Source organism: Oxyura jamaicensis, chromosome 2, assembly GCF_011077185.1.
Source record: "Oxyura jamaicensis isolate SHBP4307 breed ruddy duck chromosome 2, BPBGC_Ojam_1.0, whole genome shotgun sequence".
Taxonomy (NCBI): domain Eukaryota; kingdom Metazoa; phylum Chordata; class Aves; order Anseriformes; family Anatidae; genus Oxyura; species Oxyura jamaicensis.
Genome location: NC_048894.1, coordinates 23,856,367 through 23,877,942, shown reverse-complemented (window position 1 = coordinate 23,877,942; position 21,576 = coordinate 23,856,367). Strand labels below are relative to the sequence as shown.

At 37.2% G+C, this 21,576-nt stretch overlaps 1 protein-coding gene across 4 annotated transcripts in view; it reads right to left on the bottom strand.

The window, feature by feature from the left end:
* Window positions 1-21,576, bottom strand: part of CDK14 (cyclin dependent kinase 14) — a 329,549-nt gene that overhangs the window by 117,826 nt on the left and 190,147 nt on the right. For all 4 annotated transcript variants that reach the window (XM_035319413.1, XM_035319415.1, XM_035319414.1 and 1 more), the window contains one exon: window positions 13,974-14,067. In XM_035319413.1, coding sequence (XP_035175304.1) covers window positions 13,974-14,067 — 94 coding nt within the window. The remainder of the gene's footprint in view (window positions 1-13,973; window positions 14,068-21,576) is intronic.

Sequence of the window (21,576 nt, the reverse complement as noted above, 5' to 3'; positions counted from 1 at the left end):
TGAAACAGTGAGTGCATTAATAATGAGCTCCAATTGTGTTGGGTATATGTGGCGGACATAAGTGCACTTTGGATGTCTAAATATCCTGCTGATTTCCTGCATTGAGCCTTCTCAGAATTCCCAATTCAAATCACTTTTAAAAACATCTAACCTTAACACTAAAAACCACTTCAAGTGATTCAGTTTCAAGTGTGCCACCTACACCAAACTGCAGCACAATGCAGATTTCACTCCAAACAGCAATATTTTGCTCCTATAAAAGCCAGAGTTTTACACTCCTGACTGTCCTTCTGAATCATAGGAACAAAACAGGGAAGCAGAATGAAAAATGGAAGTCTCCAAGTAGTGTAGAAAATTTTAAGAATAAAAAATAAAACCTGGGGGAAATGACAGCCTATCTTGATGGACAGGGGCTGTCCAGAAAAGCAGACGGGATATTTTAAGTAGAATCAGGGCAGAATGCAAGGAAGATGCTAATTCTCATCCAGAACACAGTATAATAAATGGGAAGGCTGTGCCTGAACATAACCTGTGTCTTCCACTACAGCCTAATGAACTAGCACACTGTACTTCGAGCACATTGCAAGTCTCCAGTGAATTATTCTCTAGAGCATCTACCCATTTCCCTGGTGCCTTCTTTAGACACTTCCTTGGAAGTCCGGTTAGCATGATGGGCTCTTTTCCCTGACACCATGCCTAGATGTTCACATGGGTAAGAACCTGGAGACATACCAAATACATTAGGCAACCACAGTAACATGGAGGTCCAGAACTTGCTTGCAGATGACAGATGACAGGAACTCCTCATGGGGTCCACTACTCTGTTGCTGGATGCTGCTTGTGACCAGGATGATCAGTACATCCTTTCCAGATTGCTCTCTCCTCTTCTGCCACTCTCTCTGTAACACCAGAAGAACCCTGCTGCAGACTTCCCCAGTCTGACCAAAAGGTTCTGAGCTTTGGACAGTCAAGAAAGAGAAGTGGTACCCACAGTAACACCAAACACCTTGTGGCTGAAATTGAGGTGATTTTAACCAATTATGTTTCTGTTTACCATTAAGTAGTAATATATCTGTTGTCATATTACACTGTTGTTTCATTTGAGGAAAAACCATCATGTTATGTGGTTCTGAAATGACAATTTGAGGATACTTCTTTGATGAGAAATTCAAGGGGGAGGGTAGAGATACAAAGTGAGTTTTGAAAGAGTGCCAAATTTTGAGACTCAAATTTCCTGAAAATTGGGAACTGTGAGATTTAGCAATTTATTGATTATTTAGCAGCTGTAGTTTTAACAATCAGTTGGCAGGTGGCCCAAGACTTTTCATTTTGCTTATTTAAATGAAGGTGGAAGCAGGTGTCACTCAACTGGAAGAGGCAGCTGCACTCACAGCTTCAGTGAACCCATTTTTCTTTGAAATTATTTCACTCAGAAACTTTGTGCATGACTTCTGAGCTCTCTGAAACATCAGGCAAGAGGAATTAGGGTGTAGTCATCCACTGTCTCCATTTGAACATGTTTTAAGGCACACACAAGCCAGCTGCACTGGCGATCTTTGCTCTTTGCAGACTCTCTTTTGGGCAAAAGGGAGTGACTTCCCTGGAGCTGCTGAAAAGCAACTGTTCCTCTCTACTCACTGGGGAAGGAGGCTGTGAAAGGGAGCTGTGAGGATTGGGGAAGAGTTGTAGAACATATTGCTTACAACTCCAAAAGGAATTTGGAGGGCTTGCACCAAAACAATCGATGACAACATGTGAATGAATGAAGGCATATCCTGCTGCTTAACATATCTACGTATCCAGACCTGCTTAACACCTGCATTCCATGGTATACTCTTTCTCAGAAAACAAAACAAAACAAAGCAACAAAAAAAAAAAAAAAAAAAAGAAGCAAGCAAAAAGCAGAGGCAGAAATGAATAGATAAATAAATAAATACTATATGCAAATTCAGAAAAGAAAATTAGCACAGATGTGACAAAGAACTTCTGAACCACTAATAGTCAATAATGAGGGAGAGGATAAGAAAGAATGGAGTTCTAGTTGCTTATCGACCACCCCCAACATATTAAGGTCCATATAAATGGAAATACTGAAATGCCTGAAATACTGACAACATGAAAGGCAGAATAATGGTTGGGGGTCAGGTACAAGAATATTAAAATGGCTATGTTCATTCTTTAACACGAGCAATGCTGCAAGTATAAGGGAAAAAGCACAATACTTCATAGGCAGGCTTTAAAAACCTCACTGAATTAGCACAAAGGGAGATGTTACACCAGTGAAACAAGGGTAACTAACTACACGAGTTAAAGAGAAAAATCAACCTCTCAACAGTGTAGGTGCAGTTGATCTCTTAAACTACGTGAGGAATGCAGATTAGCAGCAGGATTTTATCAATAGGGAAGTTAAAAGGCTGCAAAAGCAACAAAAACATGAAAGCACTGCAAGATAATGTAAGGCAAAAGTGGTAGGAAGCTGCACTGAAAGTACTAACACCAAATGAAGCCCAAAGAAGAGATGACTCTATTAGGAAACGGCAGTTTCACTATTCTGAGTTTTCAGCTACATTCACTGGTCTGATAAATATTCTTGATATGATATTGTACTGCATGGATTTCATGGAGAAAAAAAAAAAAAAAAAAACATTATGTAAAACAAACAAAAGAGGATTTACCTTGGCTACCCTTGGAACTGCTGCTGAGCAGTTGATAAAGAGGTCTAATAAAGGGAGGTCAGCAGGACTGTGTCTCTACCCATCCCTGTGAGAAAGGAGCAGTACCGGTGCACTCTGACCAGTTGGTTGAGCAGCACAGCAATGTTATCCACCAAACGTCTTAGTTATCAGCCCAAAGCAGACTATAGCAAAATGCCCAGGAGCTCAAGTATCCAAATTATTGAGGCTTCTTTTTAAGTAACTCCGGCAACTTGTATATGTGCATACCAAGAGGAGACACAAAGGACAGCTAACAGACTGACAAAATCCCTGTCTGCATTCCCTTTGATTTTACTGATACAGAATTTTAGTGATACAAAATTTCTGAAACTTTCTTTTCTCTTCTGAGAGGAGCACAGTTACCAGCTGCAGTAAAACAATTACATCTGGATATAGAGAGGGAGGGAAAACAAGAAATATATGTTCTATGCTGAAAATTAATTACAGTAAAATTAATTCCCTTTTGAATAAGGTTCCTCTTACATTCTTCTATAAAATTATCTGTTTACCTACCCCTGTGTTTTTTCCTTAATCTTTCTTGAACAGAAATAAGCTACTAGAAAACAGAACTATCTAACAGCATATAATACAAGAGAAAACTAAAGAACTATTCAACGCTGACACTTGATTCCTTTCAGCCACACAGTGAATGTGCTAGCTGAGTACAAGAGCTGATGAACAGTACTTTCTTAATAGTAAACATAACCTTTTCATACACAAGAACAGAAAGTAATGTTACGAAAATGGGTGATGGACATAGTTCCATATTACCAGCTGAACACACTTAAACTTACCTAAAGCAAACTAGCTGATTTATATTCCTGACAATGGCAACTCTCAGGAAAAGCAGTTGACACTAAAAATGCTTTCAGAACAAAACCTGACTCAACAACCTCTCAAATCTCATTGAACCACATACAGTAAAAGATCTTCTGCAAAGGAGGCCTACAAGGTAGAAAGATTAAGGAACTGAGGGGCTGTATTCTTCAGCAATGTTAGAAAATACACTAGCAAAGTGTGTGAATACGGCTATAGAGAATATAGATACAGCTTTTACTGTTACCTTTTTTCTAACTATTATTTATAGCTCATTAATGTTCTAATGCTGTCAGCTAAGTATGGACAAAACCATTCTTGCATTGGCATATTCAAATCTACATCAGGGCTTCTGCCAGCCTATAAATGAAGCCAGAAAAATAACACCCTTGTAAATAGACAATGCCACGGCAGCAAAACTGAGTGCTACTTAAGAATATAAGAAAATTTTTACATGGTTGTAGACTACAAACAGCAGTGGACTCTTGATGCTGTACTGCCCTGTTTCTGCCTACTAAACCTAAAAACTTCCTATTGGGAGGGAAGTGTTCAATTTTCTGTGCAGGAGTGCCAGTGCCAGTATAGGAGAGAAGAGGCTTACAGCCTGGGGTAGGACAAGATATTCCCAGAAGCCTTTGGCTTGATCTAGTTTCAGGCAGAAGCCTTAAACAATCCCATCCATCATGGAGTGGTACTGCTTTAATAGATTGCTTCATGTGTGAACCACTGCAGAAAACTAACCCAGCAAAAAGGTTTAGATTTATTTATTTTTTTAACATTCCAGGAAACAGGTGGTCACCAACATCAGAAAAATGGCAGAGCCAGAAGGAAGGTGTGCTTGAATGAAGAACTAAAAGGAGAGAAAAAGAGAAGGCAAGATAGTGTGATGGCAGTGACAACTTCTATTAGCGTGAATCCTAACGACAGCACATGCCAGGCATCCTATGTGTGTTCCCCCGCACACTTGCGGTGAATTGGATCAGTTCAGACCTGTCTCCTAAACACACAGCCTTGTACTCGGCTCATAACACATCAAAAAATTATCTTAGTAAGAATAAAGGAATATCATTATTAAAGGAATATCAAATATCATTAAAGGAATTAAGCAAATGTTATCTTAAAAGCGTAAGTCCCTCTTTATGACACAATGAAGTTTAATCAACTTGGAAGTTTACATGGTCAACTGATTTCTCACCCAAAAAAAGCTACAAAAATCTAATCTAAAACTCAGCATAATAAATAGATGCCTCAAAAAAAATCCTTTGATTTCTCCTCTGGACATATTTGTCATGAAGGCTACCATATTTCTGTGAGAACATACCCACTGCACCATACTACGGTCTTTGTTAAGAATTTACCTCTTGCTTTTCTGCTCCATCACTGACAGGTTTTAGAGTTTACACCACAGCTATTTGGATCATGTTGTGCCAGAAAAAGCACTGTGAATAATTCTCATTATGTTCTCACCTTATATATTATTAGTTCTCTCTGATGTACTCAGAAACAGACCTCAACTGCCAGAAATATCGCTATGCAGTGATAAATATATGCACTCTAAAGACAAATAGTGAAAAGTGAGCATTTTTCTTCCTGTAATTGACAACTAGAGAATCCAGTTTTGTATTGTCTGTAACTTATTTTAAATAGGGAACTCAGAAGACTGGGGAAGGAAGGAAAGGAAAAATAACAGCAACAGGAATTAAATAATAAATTAAATTAATTAAATTAAATAATTAAATTAAATAATAAATTAAATAGTACCAGAGTATACTATGTATACTCTGGTACTATTTACTTCATAGTCACTTAAAAATACCTACCACATTAAGAGCCTATTCAGGTAATTCTCCTACTCTCAATTCCTGCATGAAAGCTCTTGTTCTGAACATCTTCTTATGAAAAAATAATATATTTTTAATATATATGTATTTTTTTATATTTTTTATATTTTTTTTTCTTTCTTTTTCCTACTTAAAACTGTTTTTGTCCATTACTCCCCAGGCAGTTTCAAACTAATGCAGCTTATTTTCAGTTGGTTACTTTTCTCTTATAGTAAAAAGGCAATAACAATAAAAAGGCAATTAGAAAAAAAAAAATCAAGAGAGGTTTGTTCTCTTGATTTTTTGTTCTCTATGCAAATCACATGCATAATGGCAACACACAAACAGTGGACACATGAACTACCTGACAGCACTTACATATTTCAAACTCAGGTGAAATTATATAAAACTTTCTATACAGGTGAAATTAAATGCACACGTTATTTAGCCACAGCCATTTAACCAATTAGAAAAGCAGCTGACCTAATCAAGGCAGACTAATGTTAGCTTTTGAAAACCTGAAATCTCTTTAAATTGCTAAGCTTATCTAAGATTCACATTCAGTTTACAGAAAGATACTGAGAATCAGCAGCTGGTGGAAATGTCAGTGATAGTTGAAGACAACCTTTTCCCAAGTGCTCAGCATCTTTCTAAATTAAGATACACTCCAGGGCACTGATTCAGGAAACACTTAAACAGGTATTAAAGTCCATCTTTATTCAAATTAGCTCTATTGCAAACTAGACTTCTGGCACATGCCTGGTTCCTACTGAGTAGGCTTAAAGGGGATGTTTCCCTGAAATGCAAACCATACAATAATAAAATTCTGTATATTTCTATCAGTTCTTAGGAGAGAAGGATAAATCAGCTATTAGTCTTGATGTCTTTCAGGAAACATGCAGACAGGTTAAGACACATCAATCTTACGTTCTTATAACATGTCTCCATAAATATCATCTCAAATTGCCTCACAATGATTTTTAAACATTTCCAACCGTAAGAATGTTTGAATTTGAACCACAGATTATAAGCAACCATTTTGGCAATTAGGATACTATTCTAAGAAAACCCACTTCTGGCATGTGAAATGCAGTTTAGATACTAGTGAAAGAGGGAAGGGGAAAGAGAAGTTTCTGGTGTATTAAACATTGCTCCTTTATTTATGAATTGGAAAGAGAAGATTATATGACTACTCAATGTATGATCATATATTATCTTCCCTAGTATATATATAGCCAGCACATCAGAACAGGTTTATGAATGGGCCTATGCTTTTACATGGCACAATATTGTCCTGCACAGTCAGTTTTTGGATAACAAAAATTTTGGATAACCACTAAGGTTCAGAACAGGCTTCAATTCAATTTTTAATACAAACAAATTGCACTTCTTTCTGTTCAGTGTTACCTGCATCCAAAAAAGTGTGAAATTACAAACTCTGTAACACACATGGACACAACAAGCACTGAGAAGGATTTTACATGGGACCAATTTGCTACCAGGATGTATGGGGCCAACAAGGAGAAGGTGCCTGCAGTGACACAAATGTAACTAGAGCTGTGCTGATTTACACCAGTGGAGTCTCAGAACATTTTTTCAAAGTATTGCCTGTAACCACCCTTTTGAAGGCCAGAGGAGAGCCTGGAAAAGAAACAATACTTCTTTATAATTATAGCTCATTTGTCATTCAGCAACTGAAATATGGCAGATACTGAAGAAACATTCCAATTCCAAAGAAAACCACAAAACTATTGTGTTTCACTGAACCATGTCTTAATTTGTTTTCTTTTTCTGATAGCCAATTACTCTTCACATTTTGCACTACCAAGCTGATAATGAGCCAAACTCTTGCAATCTCAGCCACGCTCAGGGTTTGGCTCAGAGTTAGCAGGCTGGATGAGAACAACTTCCCACAAGCAAAAGACGACACCTATGTTAAAAGGAAGCCACCCAAACCAACATGGTTGTGTGACTGGATGGCCCAACATCCAGCCACCCCTTGGAAGTCAATGATGGGGTCATACATTAATTTATTTTTTCCCTCCCCCTCTTCCTTCCTGCTGCTAGCTGGTAGTTTTCCTGGTAAGGGTCCATCATATACTGCTGGGTGTTTTCATCACTTTAGACAGGGATGAATGGCAGGTTTCTCGTAACCTTTTCTAACAGAGTGCAGGGTATAACCGATGCTTTTTAAAGCCTCCTGTCCTGACACACTATTCCTGTCCAGGCAATATCACTCAATAACTCTTTCTACATTTTTAAAAGATTGCTACCATTAAATCTGAGGTTGAGTTTGCTTGCCCAATACTATGTGTTTAAGAAAAGCACAGATTATGTCTACCCAGACATGTTGAGGACAGAATTTTTTATAGGCAGTAAGTGCAAATTAGCATCAAATACCTTGTGCCCTATTATAAAGGAAAAAAATAATATACATGCAGTGATACAGTAAACAATATAATGCAGTTGTATAGATAACATTGAGCTGAAAAATCCTTTTAAAAAATCTCTTAAAAATCCACAATCCTTTACAACACATGAATAGATACATTTATTTTAGTTTTTATAAGACACTTGAATGTTAATTCTCCCCATAATAGTTCAGAATTTTTTTCATTTAAAGTTTGGCAGAAAGCATAAGACAAAGCCCAGACAATCACAGAATGTCTAGGGCTGGAAGGGACCTCATAGATCACCCAGTTCCAACCCCCTGCCATGGGCAAGGACACCTCCCACCAGACCAGGTCACCCAAAGCCCCATCCAGCCTGGCCTTGGACACCTCCAGGGATGGGGCATCCACAGCTTCTCTGGGCAACCTGTGCCAGTGTCGCACCACCCTCTGAGTGAAGAATTTCCTCCTAACCTCTAATCTAATCTAAATCTCCCTTCTTTTAGTTTAGAACCATTCTCCCTCATCCTGTCATCATCCAGTTGAGCAGAATTGCACTCCATCTTTTTATAAGTCCCCTTCAAATACTGAAAGGTTGCAATGAGGTCCCCCCAGAGCCTTCTCTTCTGTAGGCTGAACAGCCCCATCTCTCTCAGCCTTTCTACGTAGGAGAGGTGCTCCAGCCCCTTGATCATCTTTGGGGCCCTCCTCTGGACCCGCTCTAACAGAAGAAGAACCATTTAAAACTGGTATCAGTGCAAAACCTGCAGGCTACTGAAAAATACTGAATAAGTGCTAATGACTTCAAAGACAAGACCTACAGCTTAAAGAGCCTTTTATTTATGTAATTCATTTTAGTGTTGCTGTAAAGAAGTGAAATATTTTGTGTATTGCTACAATAATGTGAAGCAGAGGTAAATTCCTTAGCAAGATACAACACATTACATTCCTCTTGTTCTACTTACACATTGTTTTAGAAGAGAATTCAGCAGTCAGTTTTCTGCCAAATTATAGTTAAAAAATATATATATATATCTTATTTTCATCATGAAGTCATTGGTGGAAAGGAAATGGAGAGAGATGGGAAGAAAACAGAACTCCCCCCACAAGGCAAGAACTATCCATTTCACAAAGATGAAGAATTCTTCTTGAATATGATTCATCATCTGTAACATACAAGACACCAAAAACACCATGCCTACATAAAATGAAATTTCAGTTCAGGTTCAGCCTCACAAATATGTCTACTCTATCTGATATGAACACACTGAATTTCAGGGCCAAAGTGTTTAACAACTGACAGAAAAAATGTGCATGGAATAATGAAACAGGAATAAAAGACCAGTAAAGGAAACTAAACATCTCATTACTCAGATTATCTTCAAAAAATAAAAATAAAAATAGTTAAAAGTACTCCTCCCTTGGGCATTGTTTGCTTCCCAAAAGATGTCATTAACACAATGTACCACACAGCATGGTTCCTATGTGTCTGTCATAAGCTTAAATGAAATTGAGACCTGTTAAAATATATTATTTCTGGCTTTAGGGGATGTACCTGACATAGAGCAATCCTTCAGATACAGAGATGACGCTCTACAGCTTCACAAATGCCTGTTACCATTTGAATCTCAGAGGAAACTCTGCAATCCTGCATTGCATGACACAAGACGCTTTAAGCATGTAGTTATAAATATATATTAAAGAATATAATGTTAGCCTTTTAAATCTTCAATACCAGATGCAATACTTATAGTTCCACTTAAAAGGAAAATTCCATTTTTTCATAGTTACCTGAAATCGCAAATTCTAGTGAGTCTTTGCTGTATAGCTTTATGAAGAAAGCAATTTTGGCATCACCCTTTGGAATACCGGGCTGCTAGGCTCAACAAATGTATATGATTCTCTTTTAATTGCTTTTTAATACTGTGCATTACAGCACCCAACAGACCAATAGCATCCAGTAACCGAGAGGAAATCTCTACTTTTTGCAATATGCATGTCTGGAAGGAGAGGAACTGCTGGCTGCAAACTCCGCTCCCCACTGTGCCTTGTCACCTACGGCACGAATCTCCCGCACAGTGCACCCATCCAGCAAGCCTGTTTGCAGAGTGAATGCTCAATTACAGATAAAACATCATTTAAGTGCCGTTGCCCTGCCCGCGCAGAGGCCTGCAGAGTATCAGGAGAACTGTTTGTGCATTACTCTCCCAGTGCAATGTAATTTTTAGTGTAGCTGGCACCAAGACTGAAGTTCAGCCAACACACAGATTATTCCCTTATCAGGAGGGCTTCAGAGCCTGAGAGGGAAATTCACTTTGATCTGTGGTAGCTCACAGAAACCTCACAAAAATTGGAGGAGACAGAAATACCTTCCCACTTAAAAAAATCTCTCTAAAAGAAAAATAAAGCTAGCACAAGCAATTCAACACTGATCTGGTTTGAATCTGTTAAGAGCATCGAGTATAAGAGCATATAAAAGCATATCCTTACATCAAAACCAGAGCTGTAACCAAGCTGGTGCTTCCATAGTGGCTCAGGGTAGGGCACACACAGGCAGACCACATGCTTCCCCACGTAAGCAGCTTTAACACTCGACTAATTCTTGCTGATCATCACCAGATCCAAGGAGCTGTCAGTTCCCCAGGGAGCAAGGCTAATGTGCAGGCATTTGGTGCAGCTTTTACTTCTAGACATAATTAAAGCCATATTTGCAATGGCAGGTTCTCCTTGATACAGGAAACCTCTATGTTTGCATCTACAGAAATGCATGATAAATGATCAAAAGGAAGAAAATGTTGATAAAGAACTTAGCTACTCTGTATCAGAAGCCAAATAACATTTCCCAGTTTTGTGCAGCTTTATTTGATCCAACAGATTGCCTCCTATTTTTTCTGTTACCAGGCCAGAATGGTTTCACTGTTCACAAGTATCTGAATGAAGCTTCATTGTTCCTGGGCACATATTACAAGACTAAACAGCAGTGCTGAGATTATCAGATTGTTGGTCCAGCAGATCTAGCACGTTGTAACAAAAATTCAAGCCACTTATCTGAGAAAATGGCAAAAGAAACAGTTTTCTGGATCTTTTCACTTATGCTGGAATACATGTGGGGAAGGATACTGACACATCACTAATATTGTACTTCGAGGCAAAAGACTTGTTAACTTTTACATACTGTAATTACAAATTTATCTCTTATTTTGTATGATGCAGTTCTATCCAGGAAGTAAACTGAGTCCCAGTAAATGGGAAAAAAGTATAAATAAAAATGCAACTTAAGCCAAATCACCTCTGCATTAAAACATTTTATTCACTATTAAATCTCTTTGAAAAAGCAACCTACTTACATGTGTGATTTCCCTTTTATTCCCTTTTGGAGGAAATTCTTCACTCATAGGGTGGTGAGGCACTGGCACAGGCTGCCCAGAGAAGCTGTGGATGCCCCATCCCTGGAGGTGTCCAAGGCCAGGCTGGATGGGGCTTTGAGCAACCTGGTCTGGTAGGAGGTTGGAACTGGGTGATCTTTAAGGTCCCTTCTAACCCAAACCATTTTATGACTCTGTGATATTTGGTAAATACAGTTTGTTTGTTTTTTAAATTATCCGCACTTTTAACTATATGTGGGGAAAAAAAGAGTTCTTATTAGATCCAAATTGTGACAATAACAACTTGCAGTTTGCTCATTCATAGTGTCAGTGCCTCTTTTGTGCTGTTCTGTTGAACAGATTCTGGTTTATAAATCCTTGCTATTTTATTGAGGCCTATTACAGTAACGGAACCTGGGAACATTTATAAAAGCCACTGTAGCATAAACATAAATTCAGTTTATTTTCCTCTTTTTCAAAATCACCCCAAGTGTTTAAAATAATAAAAGTCAGGAAACATGCTCAAATAGATAAGTTCTTTAAGATAACTGAAAGATAATCTATTACATACAATCAATCAATTAAGCCATTGTTAAACATAAACAAACATCGGTCATATCCAGGAAGAAATATATGTGCTGTGCTGCATTGGATCTACTCTTGCTATGTAGATATGCCAGGAATGCCTATGGCAGAGATGTGCAGAAACATTTACAGAATCTCTCTGACTTATGTTTGATAATCACCGAAATAGCACACAATATATTTTAAATTCATTTACATAACAATGGAGAATTTTACAATAGGAAAACAACCAACCATTAGGAAATTTAAATTGTTATTCACATTCAGTTCAGTTTTCCTCAATATTATTTCTTACGATATTGTAACTTTTCCTAGTACAAAGTAACAGGTCCCTAAAAGTCCTGATCAGCAGCCTGGACTCTTAAGGGCTATGGAAGCCACTGTTACCATGACTGATAGCAGTGGCAAGAGATATGAGACAGCTTAATGCACCTTTGGTGCAAATGGCACCATTTAGAGGAGGGCAAGCGACCAAAAGAAGTGCTGATGTGGACCCCACCATGCACCCTTTTCAAAAATTACCCTTCGTTATGAGAAAAACACATGAACGTTGAAAAGGTGAACTACAGGAAGACTTTGAATGAAAAGTCTATTATTGGTTGATCTGGTCCTTTCACGGCAGTCTAAGAGTTCACTGTGGGGAAGCTAATTGTATTAGTTATCTTGTGTAACAACCTGATTAATTTTGTACTTCAGGGCTATTAACTACCATACTGTACATGATTCACTGGAGAATGGATGAATTTAATCCTTCTGTTCAAGTACAAAAGCAAACAAGAATAATCCTTAGTTTTATAACTTTTAAATAGATAACTTAAATTCTTAATGATGCTTAGAGTATATTAGGAAGGCATTCACTGAAACTATTTAGCTAAGGGTAACTAGGCTCTTCCATTAGAAAGCCTAATTAATTGGGATTTTAAAATTAACTCTGATTTACAACAGATCATAAAACTCTCCAGCAGAAAGTTTTATCTTTTTCTTCTAAGGTTTGTAAAAGATCAAATTAAAGAAACAAGATCAGTAAATTATCTCTTGCTATTTCAACACTGTTCTCAGTATTTGCAGCTGCAGTTTGAAAACAGAATTAATAAATTGGCAGGCCTCAAAACTCATCCTGGGAGGAAATTTCATCCCAATAAGTGAGAAGCATAATAATTTTTTAAAAGCAGAACTCTAAAACTGGCCCAGTACTTGCTAGCTTGAAATACACAAGCTGGCAAACCAAAAAAAGCAATTGGACATGTCACAGAAACCCTTCACAAGAGCTTCCTGTTGGGTATGTTGCAGCACGGCTGTTTTTCCTTAGAAGCGAACTTTCACAGTATTAGCCAAGTGGGCAAAGTAACAAAATATTTTATGTAAAATGAGACATTTCTATATCACAATCAATCAATCGAGGTCTTGTTTTATAGAGTGTTTTTTTTTTAGTATCTCCTAAAAGAAATTGATAAGTTCATTGATGTCCCCACAAAAGAGAGATAATACAAGCAAGTCTGTATGAAATGAAGAATGTAAATTTTATAAACACAATATGATTTCTTTTTCCTTCCCATGGGCTAAAAAAGAATCTCAAATAAATCCTCTGCATTTGAAATAAATGGCTTATGACAGATTAATCTATAAAAGCAAGGGTGTACTCATGCTTCCCTCCTAAATTTGTAGTCAGAATCAAAACAGAGATTGGCAGGTTGAAAGAAGAAGCTGCTCTTTGAATACTTTTCCCATCATCCAATCCACCCAGATTGTTGTCCACACCTTATGAAGGGCCCAACCAGTCTGCAGAAACAGTAGCCAAGGACTCCTTTTGAACTTCAATATAATCATGATTTCTAATTTCCCATTCTCACCTCCTTTTCTATCTTGCTTTTCCTTTTATATGCCTATATCACAAAAGAATACTTCCCACTGACATTACAACATTAGTATAACCTCAAAAGGGCAACAAAAGTCTCATTTTTTATCATTTGCAAAGTGAGTGTGACAAACTGGCTCAATTTCCACTAACTTACACTTGAGAAACTTTTTTTCCATAGCTGTATAAAAACCCATCTGTGGATTACTCAAAAAATGTTTACCAAAAAAATAATATTGCACAAGATCTGAACTTACTACATAGTCCTCAAGAATATACAAACTGCACCTCATTATTGCACTAGGCTTCTGTCCCTGTCACAGTCAGATACTTAAAAAAATAAAAAATAAAACACAAAGACATTTATGAAGATTTACAAATCAACCTTTGTTGGCTTAAGTATGTTACTTCGGCAGTACATAACTCACCAGAAATATCCTTTCAAGTTGATCTTGAATGTCTTTCATTCCCGGAAAAGCGGCGACCCCCTGAATCATTTCTACAAAGATACATCCCACTCCCCTACAGAGGGAAAAAAAGAAAGCATGCACCATTAGAAGGATTTATCTTAGATTATACAGTTATCAACAATGCTTTTATCTCCATAACCAATATTTAAGTCATGTATTTTATTATTGTTTTTAAATCAATGCTGTGAAAAATAATGTACAAAATGTTCACTTTTCAGGTGTTTGAAAACGTAGAGATAGGAGGAATATGGATAAGTAGCTGTTGACAAAAATAAAAGCACAGCAGCAGCTTCCTGTCTGTATGAGTGCTTCCCAGGAAGCATGCTCATGCTCCCAAATAAATTCTGGGGATGTGGGAATGGCAGTGAGAGAGCTCCCTTGGGAGCAGCTGAACAGGGATGGACTGCAGCACAGAGGCACACTGGAAGGGACTGGAATGAAGACAAAGTCTGGGGAAAAAAAATGAGTAAAAAGGGAATGTAGTTGCTCACAGCCACTGAACTAAGCTACTGCACACATGCTGATGACTCCTGGGATGGGCTTGCAGCCGCAGGCTCCCTCCTCTCACCACTGTGGCAGCCACCTTGTTACAGCTCCTTTCCCTAGTTTCTACAAAAGCTGCTTCACATGGGTTCCCTCACCCCACTCATTTAAAGCCACTGGCAAATCAGGGGAAAAAACTACACAGCATAAAGAACGGATTAACGGATTCTTAAGATTTGAGGAAAGTTTCTGCAGGACTTTAACTCAGATTTCAGGTTACCTGTGGCATTCCCACATCCGAGAAGCAAAAGAAATTATGAATTTGCATTTGCTTCTTTTCTGGATGAAAAGAGCTCAACAGTTTCTTGTTCCATCAGCAAAAATAATTGCAAATTGTAGAATTCAGTTACATATTTTCACTTGTTCAATTACAATTTTCTATGTATGTACAACTTACACAAGCAAACTACAATGTATGACATATAACCACACATAACCACACCTGTGTAAGTAACCACACAAAAAGTCTTCACCCAACACAAATACCAAGTCATTAACCCAAAATATATATTGGAATGAACCAAGAATTCCCAAAGCTAACTACAGTACCACTTCTTCCTTAAATTGTGAGCTGGGTCCTTTAACTCAGAAAATCCCACCAATAACATCTGATTTAACTTTCTTTTTTTGAAGTAAATTATTATAACGAAGATTCTCAGAAGATTAGCCATGCTTTACTCATCTCTGAATGCTTTGATCAATACCAAATAATGAAATAATTTTATGTTCCAAGACAATGAGTGTTGATAGTCAAATTTCCTGACAAAGAAAATTAGACATGCATCACTATTCTCTAATTCTACATCCCAAAGCATAGATACAATAAGCAAAGTTTCTCTCTAGCCATTGGAAAAGTGGAAGAAAACTTTGGAAGGCATAGCTCTGGTCTAATTTTGGAAAAATTCAGGTGTTTATAAAAGAGAAAGGTTAAAATTTATGTTCCATATGCCGCTACTGGTTACTGAATGAATGGAATTGATTAAACTGCCACTCATCATTCACTCTGGTTAGTGCTTCATTAGGCACTGATAGGCACAATATATCTTAGTCAAATCCTTACAAACAGTATCAGGATCTCAGGCAAGGAAAAATTCAAGATTTTAGTCAGGAGCCATTTATTCAAGATGAGAAATAAAAGAATTGAATTTAGACTAAAGAAAAGAGGATTAATGCTCTATTCTTGCAACCAGAAAGCAGGCATTTGATTAAACCAGTTTGTCATTTTAGGGCATGTATTGCTATCTGCGGGGAAACTACAGCTAGCTGTTTGACCAGAAGTACTGTACAAACAACATGCAGATTTTGTCAGATTGTTTCATATTTTTTCCCAAGATCTATTTACAAAATTTTCCATTTCTAGTGGGTCAGACGCAAGTGTGAGCCAAGAACTGCAAACACACCACTGAAGAAAAATTTCCTGCTTGGAAAGAAGAATCCTATTATGTGGCTTGGACTCTTGTAGATCCTAGTACTCCATTTAGTCATAAGCTGAAACGAGGAGTTAGATAAACAACTACTACAAAAAATGAAAAGGTTATTAAAATCACTGAATAGAGAAACATAAACAAGCTTCCAGGTTTGAGCTGGGGGACTGCTGTTCACTTTGGCTCACTTGAAAACTGTGCTTTGTTTCAAAGCTTATGGCACTCTCCCAGCACGCTGAAGAATAAGCCCACGGAAAGATTAAATGAATATTAGAAAAGAGAAAGAAAGGGGAGGAGGGAGGAGGAATATGATATTGAACTGATATGAAATACCTAGAAAGCTATAACATCACAAAGACTTTGAATGGCTGGAATGGTATTTTAGATGCCTTAGAGTTCTCCGTGAGCTTTGTCTTAGGCTCTTAGCAAGTAGAAACTAAATCTATGGTAGGATCCCTGAATCACAAAACGTAAATGCACACACTTTGAACATGAACAGAAATAAAGCCTCTGGAAGGCCTTTAACTTGTTTTTGTGGACCTCACACACCATTAAACAGGTTTTAGAGATTTTTGAGCAAAGCAAAGCTTATTTACAGTCCATAACTGGTTGGTAAGGAAAAAAAAAAAAAAGAACTATGTCACTCTTGGCTAAAAGAAAGACAGGGAGAACACGATGACTCTGTATTTAGAACTATGCAAAATGAAGGACAGGAAAGAATTGATGGGGATTTTAATGGTTCCCAGAACTGTAGGTAGGTCTAAGACAGTATAACCAGAAATAGGAAAATGCATTTAGGAAATTAAAATTTTAGGCTATGTTAGAGAAAAGCACTTAACAACTGTGCTATACCCCAGCCTCCCAAAGGACTGGGAACTCCACGGTTACAGTCACGTGAAACTAGAGAAGCTGGAACACTTAAGAATATTCTTCTGGGACTAGACTTGCATTAACAGTAGGGTGGATAAAATGATCTCACAGATCACTCCCATCTCCAGTTTCTGCGATATTAAGATTACATCTTGAAATATGAATTACAACCAATTAACTTGGCTGCAGTGTGCATACATCTCTGAGGATGTGTTATTTATGTGTCATTTGTGTATACATAGCATTGTACAATGCCATTTTCAGGCAGCTTTTCAGAAATCATTTGTGTGACAAAAGACCATTAGCCTAACATATTTCAGTACCTTCAATCAAGTTTTCCTACTTTCTTTGCAGGACTTCTAATTTTCAATAAATAAGCCAAATGCTTCTAATTCTGAGACTTTTTTTCAGAGATCCTCCCAGTGGAACAGCACGGGATAAACTTGCAAAGTAAACGTGACAGCCATTTAATGTGGAAATGTGTGGCTTACCCTCTGATGACAAAAAGCATGACTAAACCTATTGATGTATTGATGAGACCATATGTGGCCATACCATCTAATATTGCTCTTCTATTGTCCTGCCTAATTTGCGGGGACTCCGGCTGTCACTGAACAGCCTTAAAAGGAGTAAGAGTTAATAGCACAGCTAAATGAGTTCCTCTTGTATTTGAACTGACATAGTAAATGAGCCTGTAAAAATGAAGTTAGATGCCTCACAAAACTGCCTTTTTTTTTTTTTTTTTTTTTTTTCTGCACAACTTTTAATAATTCAAGAACTTATTCTCTTAAAATTAACTTCCTTACTGGCTTTATATTTTTGGTTCAAGAATTTCCATTCCTGTCTCTGTGCAACAAAGATCCTTATTGCAACAAGAAGAATCTACAGCCTATTTGTAGTTGAATACTACAAGAAAATAACATAAAAGCTCTGGTAAGGCACAATCTATAAGGTTTTTATTTATTTTTTTTCTTCAGTTAATATTCCATTTTTTTCTTGATGGATTTGTAAAAGAGACTTCAAACACACTTTGGAATGAGGAATTGTTTCCAAACTGAATTTTATTTTATACTTAAATGGAAATTATAGAAAGCCTGAGTGGAAACTTGAGGAACACTTACTATATATGTTAAAAACTGTTGAACTTTTTGCCCTGAACAGATTTGCGATGCTTTCCAACAGGCTCACTGCAGGTGATGACATTTAGCGTATTCTTCATAGCAAAGTTGTATATTTGCTCTTCAGATAAGATTTGTATCTGGTTGTGAAAGCTGTTTCAGTATGAAAAATTTGGATGAGGAAAGCATTTTATGAAAAGCAAGTAACTGCTTCCAGAAATCCCCCTTATAAGATTTCTGAAATACAGAGTAACAGCAGAATTTTCAAACTTTCCCAAGTACATGCAGTTTGCACTGTTAAATATACCGTAATTAAAATAAAATAAAATAAAATAAAATAAAATAAAATAAAATAAAATAAAATAAGACTGCTTGGTTTTATGGACTTATCACCAAGAAGCAATGGTGGAACTTCTTCCATTAAATCCACCTGTTAAAAGGGCACAGAGGCTTTTATCTTGCCAGATTTATTCAGAAAAAAAGTAATGTTCCTGTATGATCCTGTTTATGAACAGAACTATGACAACAAACTCTGAGAGGAAAGGAATGAAGGGCAAGGGACTTCTGTCTCTTTAATTGACCAAAACCTGATTTTGTTCTGTGATGGCACACTGCCAGAATAGAATGGAACCCCAGAATCCCAGAACGGCTGAAGTTGGAAGGAACCTTGGAGGCCATCTGATACAAGCCCCCTGCTCAAGCAGGGCCACCCAGAGCAGTTGCCCAGCACGTCCAGGCAACTTTTGAAGATCTCTATGGAGGGAGACTTTTCTGACTAAGACCTTTCTGACTAATCTGTGCCAGTGCTTGGTCACCTGCACAATTAAGACGTGCTTCCTGATGTCTAGATGGAATATTCTGTGGTCCAGTTAGTGCTCATTGCCTCTTGCACGTGCCACGGATACTGACCTTGGTTGGACTTCATCTTTCATGATTGTTCATCTTTGATATGTGAAAAGCAATATACCATGAAAGATACAGTCTGAGCAAAGAATAGGGGCCTGTATCTCTAAACTACTAGAAATAAAAGCTCTGGAAAGTGATTTTGTGACCCAATCTTCTGTATAGAAACTTTCAATTTCTATATTAAGAAATGTTATATTCATGAAGGATTAAATTATACATAATTACTTTTTGCAAGAATCCTTAAATTAGACTCATTTCCTCTGTAAAAGAAGAATGCAAAATAAAAAATAAATAAATAAATCAAGAAAATCACCTTTGAACTTAAATAACATCCTGCCATAAGGTATTTTCCTGTTCAACACATTCTTCCTGGTCTTCTTTTCTCTCGTAGATCCAGATACTTTTTATGAAGTACTTTCCTTACACACATACGTTACATATTTAGCTGTGTGAAAATGATAGTAAATCTCATGTTTCAAATGGATAAAAGTAATTTTTAGACAGGAATTGAAATGCCTTTCCTAGAGACAAAAATTGTTTCCTCACACACAGTCTTTCTATGAATAAGATCCCATGAGAATTTTCCAATCAAAAGCTAATTCAGATGATAAAACTTCTGAAGAGCTCACTGACAATGAGAGAAGTTTAATTAACAATACCCTGACAGTTACTGCAATACCCTCACCTTAATATCCTAATCCTGAAGATTAGCATTTCTTTGGAGTGGAAGCCACAATCATAATGAACATCATGGGCAAAAGAACTAATTTACCCTACACTGTTTTCTCTCCTGGGCCCCAAGAAGTATTTCTTCAGTGTGCATGGGGACTCCTACTCTCAGATTTGTTTCACTGCAAACTGTTTACAGCAGATATGGGATAAAGATGCCTTTGTAATCTCCCCTGTGTAAAAACATAATTTGGTGCACCTGTGTCGAACACAAGATTCATTTTTATATAATAAATAACTTAATTACTGTCATAGGTCTTCATTGGTCAAATATTCATGAAAGCACGCATGGAATTACAGTGAACACTCAAATCTATACTCAGAGCAGGCTATTTGTGGAAAGTGTAATGTACCTGAAAAACAGCATTTAGTTTTTTTAACAACAGAATAGAAAAGCTTCATGTGAATAGTTTTCCCTAGATAAAGATCAGAATTAAGAATTTGTCTATCGATCCAGATGTTACGAAGTTAAATAACAGTGATTTAATAAGCAGTTTCATAACATTTGACTGGCCTAGTTATAAGCAATTTCTTTCACAGCACTAAACACAGCTGATGTTAATAAGAGTGATTAGTTAATAAGACTGAATTTAAAAAATAGCATGGCCAGATTACCTGAATTGTGACTAAGAGTGTATTTTTTAAAAGAAAAACAGGATATGCAAAAAATTGCCAGCTGTTAGCAAACACAGTTTATAGCCAGCTGCACTTCAAAATAAAACATCCCTGGTGACTTCCCGATCTAAGAAACCCAGATGTAGCAGTACATCCCTTACCAGAACCAAAAATGATTTAATAACCTGTTTAAATTACTTCATTTACTTATACTAAACTCTTTCTGTAAGGAATAAACAGAATAGGTTCATTTTGGGATTTTCCCTATGTTTCTGTATTACCTATTTATGGTTTTTAGTAATTTATAAGCCCTTTATCTATTGAAGCTTATTTTCCTTGGATTGACTTTCAAAGGACTGTAAAATTCAAGGATTAGGAAAAGTTACACCAGAGGCAATGTAAAGCCATTTTCATAAGCTACTAGTAAGTCCTCATCAAGAGGAGGAGAAAAAAAAAAAAAAAAAAAAGAAGAAGAAGCATATCAAAGGTTATCACAACTCTTTGATGCAGTTTAGGTGGCGTAACACATTCACACAATGCCACTGTATCAAATGCTGTCAGCAGTAAATCACAAAGCCCACTGCATTGATTTCCATCACTACTCTGACACCACTAATGCATGTATGTCTTCATTAATATTATTTTATTGCCAGTGGCTATTTAAAAAGAAAGCAGGAGAATGTAATACTGTATGTGGATCATTAGCTTTTAGTTACTAATGCCCTACACAGGCAAATGAAGTGTAAAAATAGCCTGCAGCCTCTGCCACCTGCTTCCTAGCCGCTGTCCAGTGGTTAATATTTGGACTCTTTTTTTTTCATGCAGCTGGTCTTCTACTCAATAGGAGCCCCACTTTCCATTCCTTGGGAACCACCATGAAATGTCATTTATCACGCCTACAGCAAAGACCCTGTTGTGTTTTTTTTTTTTTTCCCTAAATGGAAAAAACAGCTGTGCTTTGTGCCTCAATGTTATTTAAATATTTAGTGAAGTGGCTGCCTCATTTTGTCATAATGTAGGTTATCAATAAGGACACGTGAGAGCACACAGTATCTGCCATAAGGACATAATGCCAGTAATTGCATAAAAATGCTAATGCTACAAACACACTTTTGATAACAAATTACCAAATTATCATTGTATCTGATGGAAGATAGGTTTCTCTATGTCTCTCCCTTCCTCCCACTCTGGGAAATCGCTAAGCAGTTTTAATGTAATTACGGCCCAGCTATGTACAACCGTTGTATGAATAAAACCCCAAGCCTGCCGGAGCTCCAGCAGAGCTCCCTGCAAGATGTGCCAAACAAGCATCAGTGGCCTGAAGACAGAACAACACCTCTCGCCACCACACTGGAA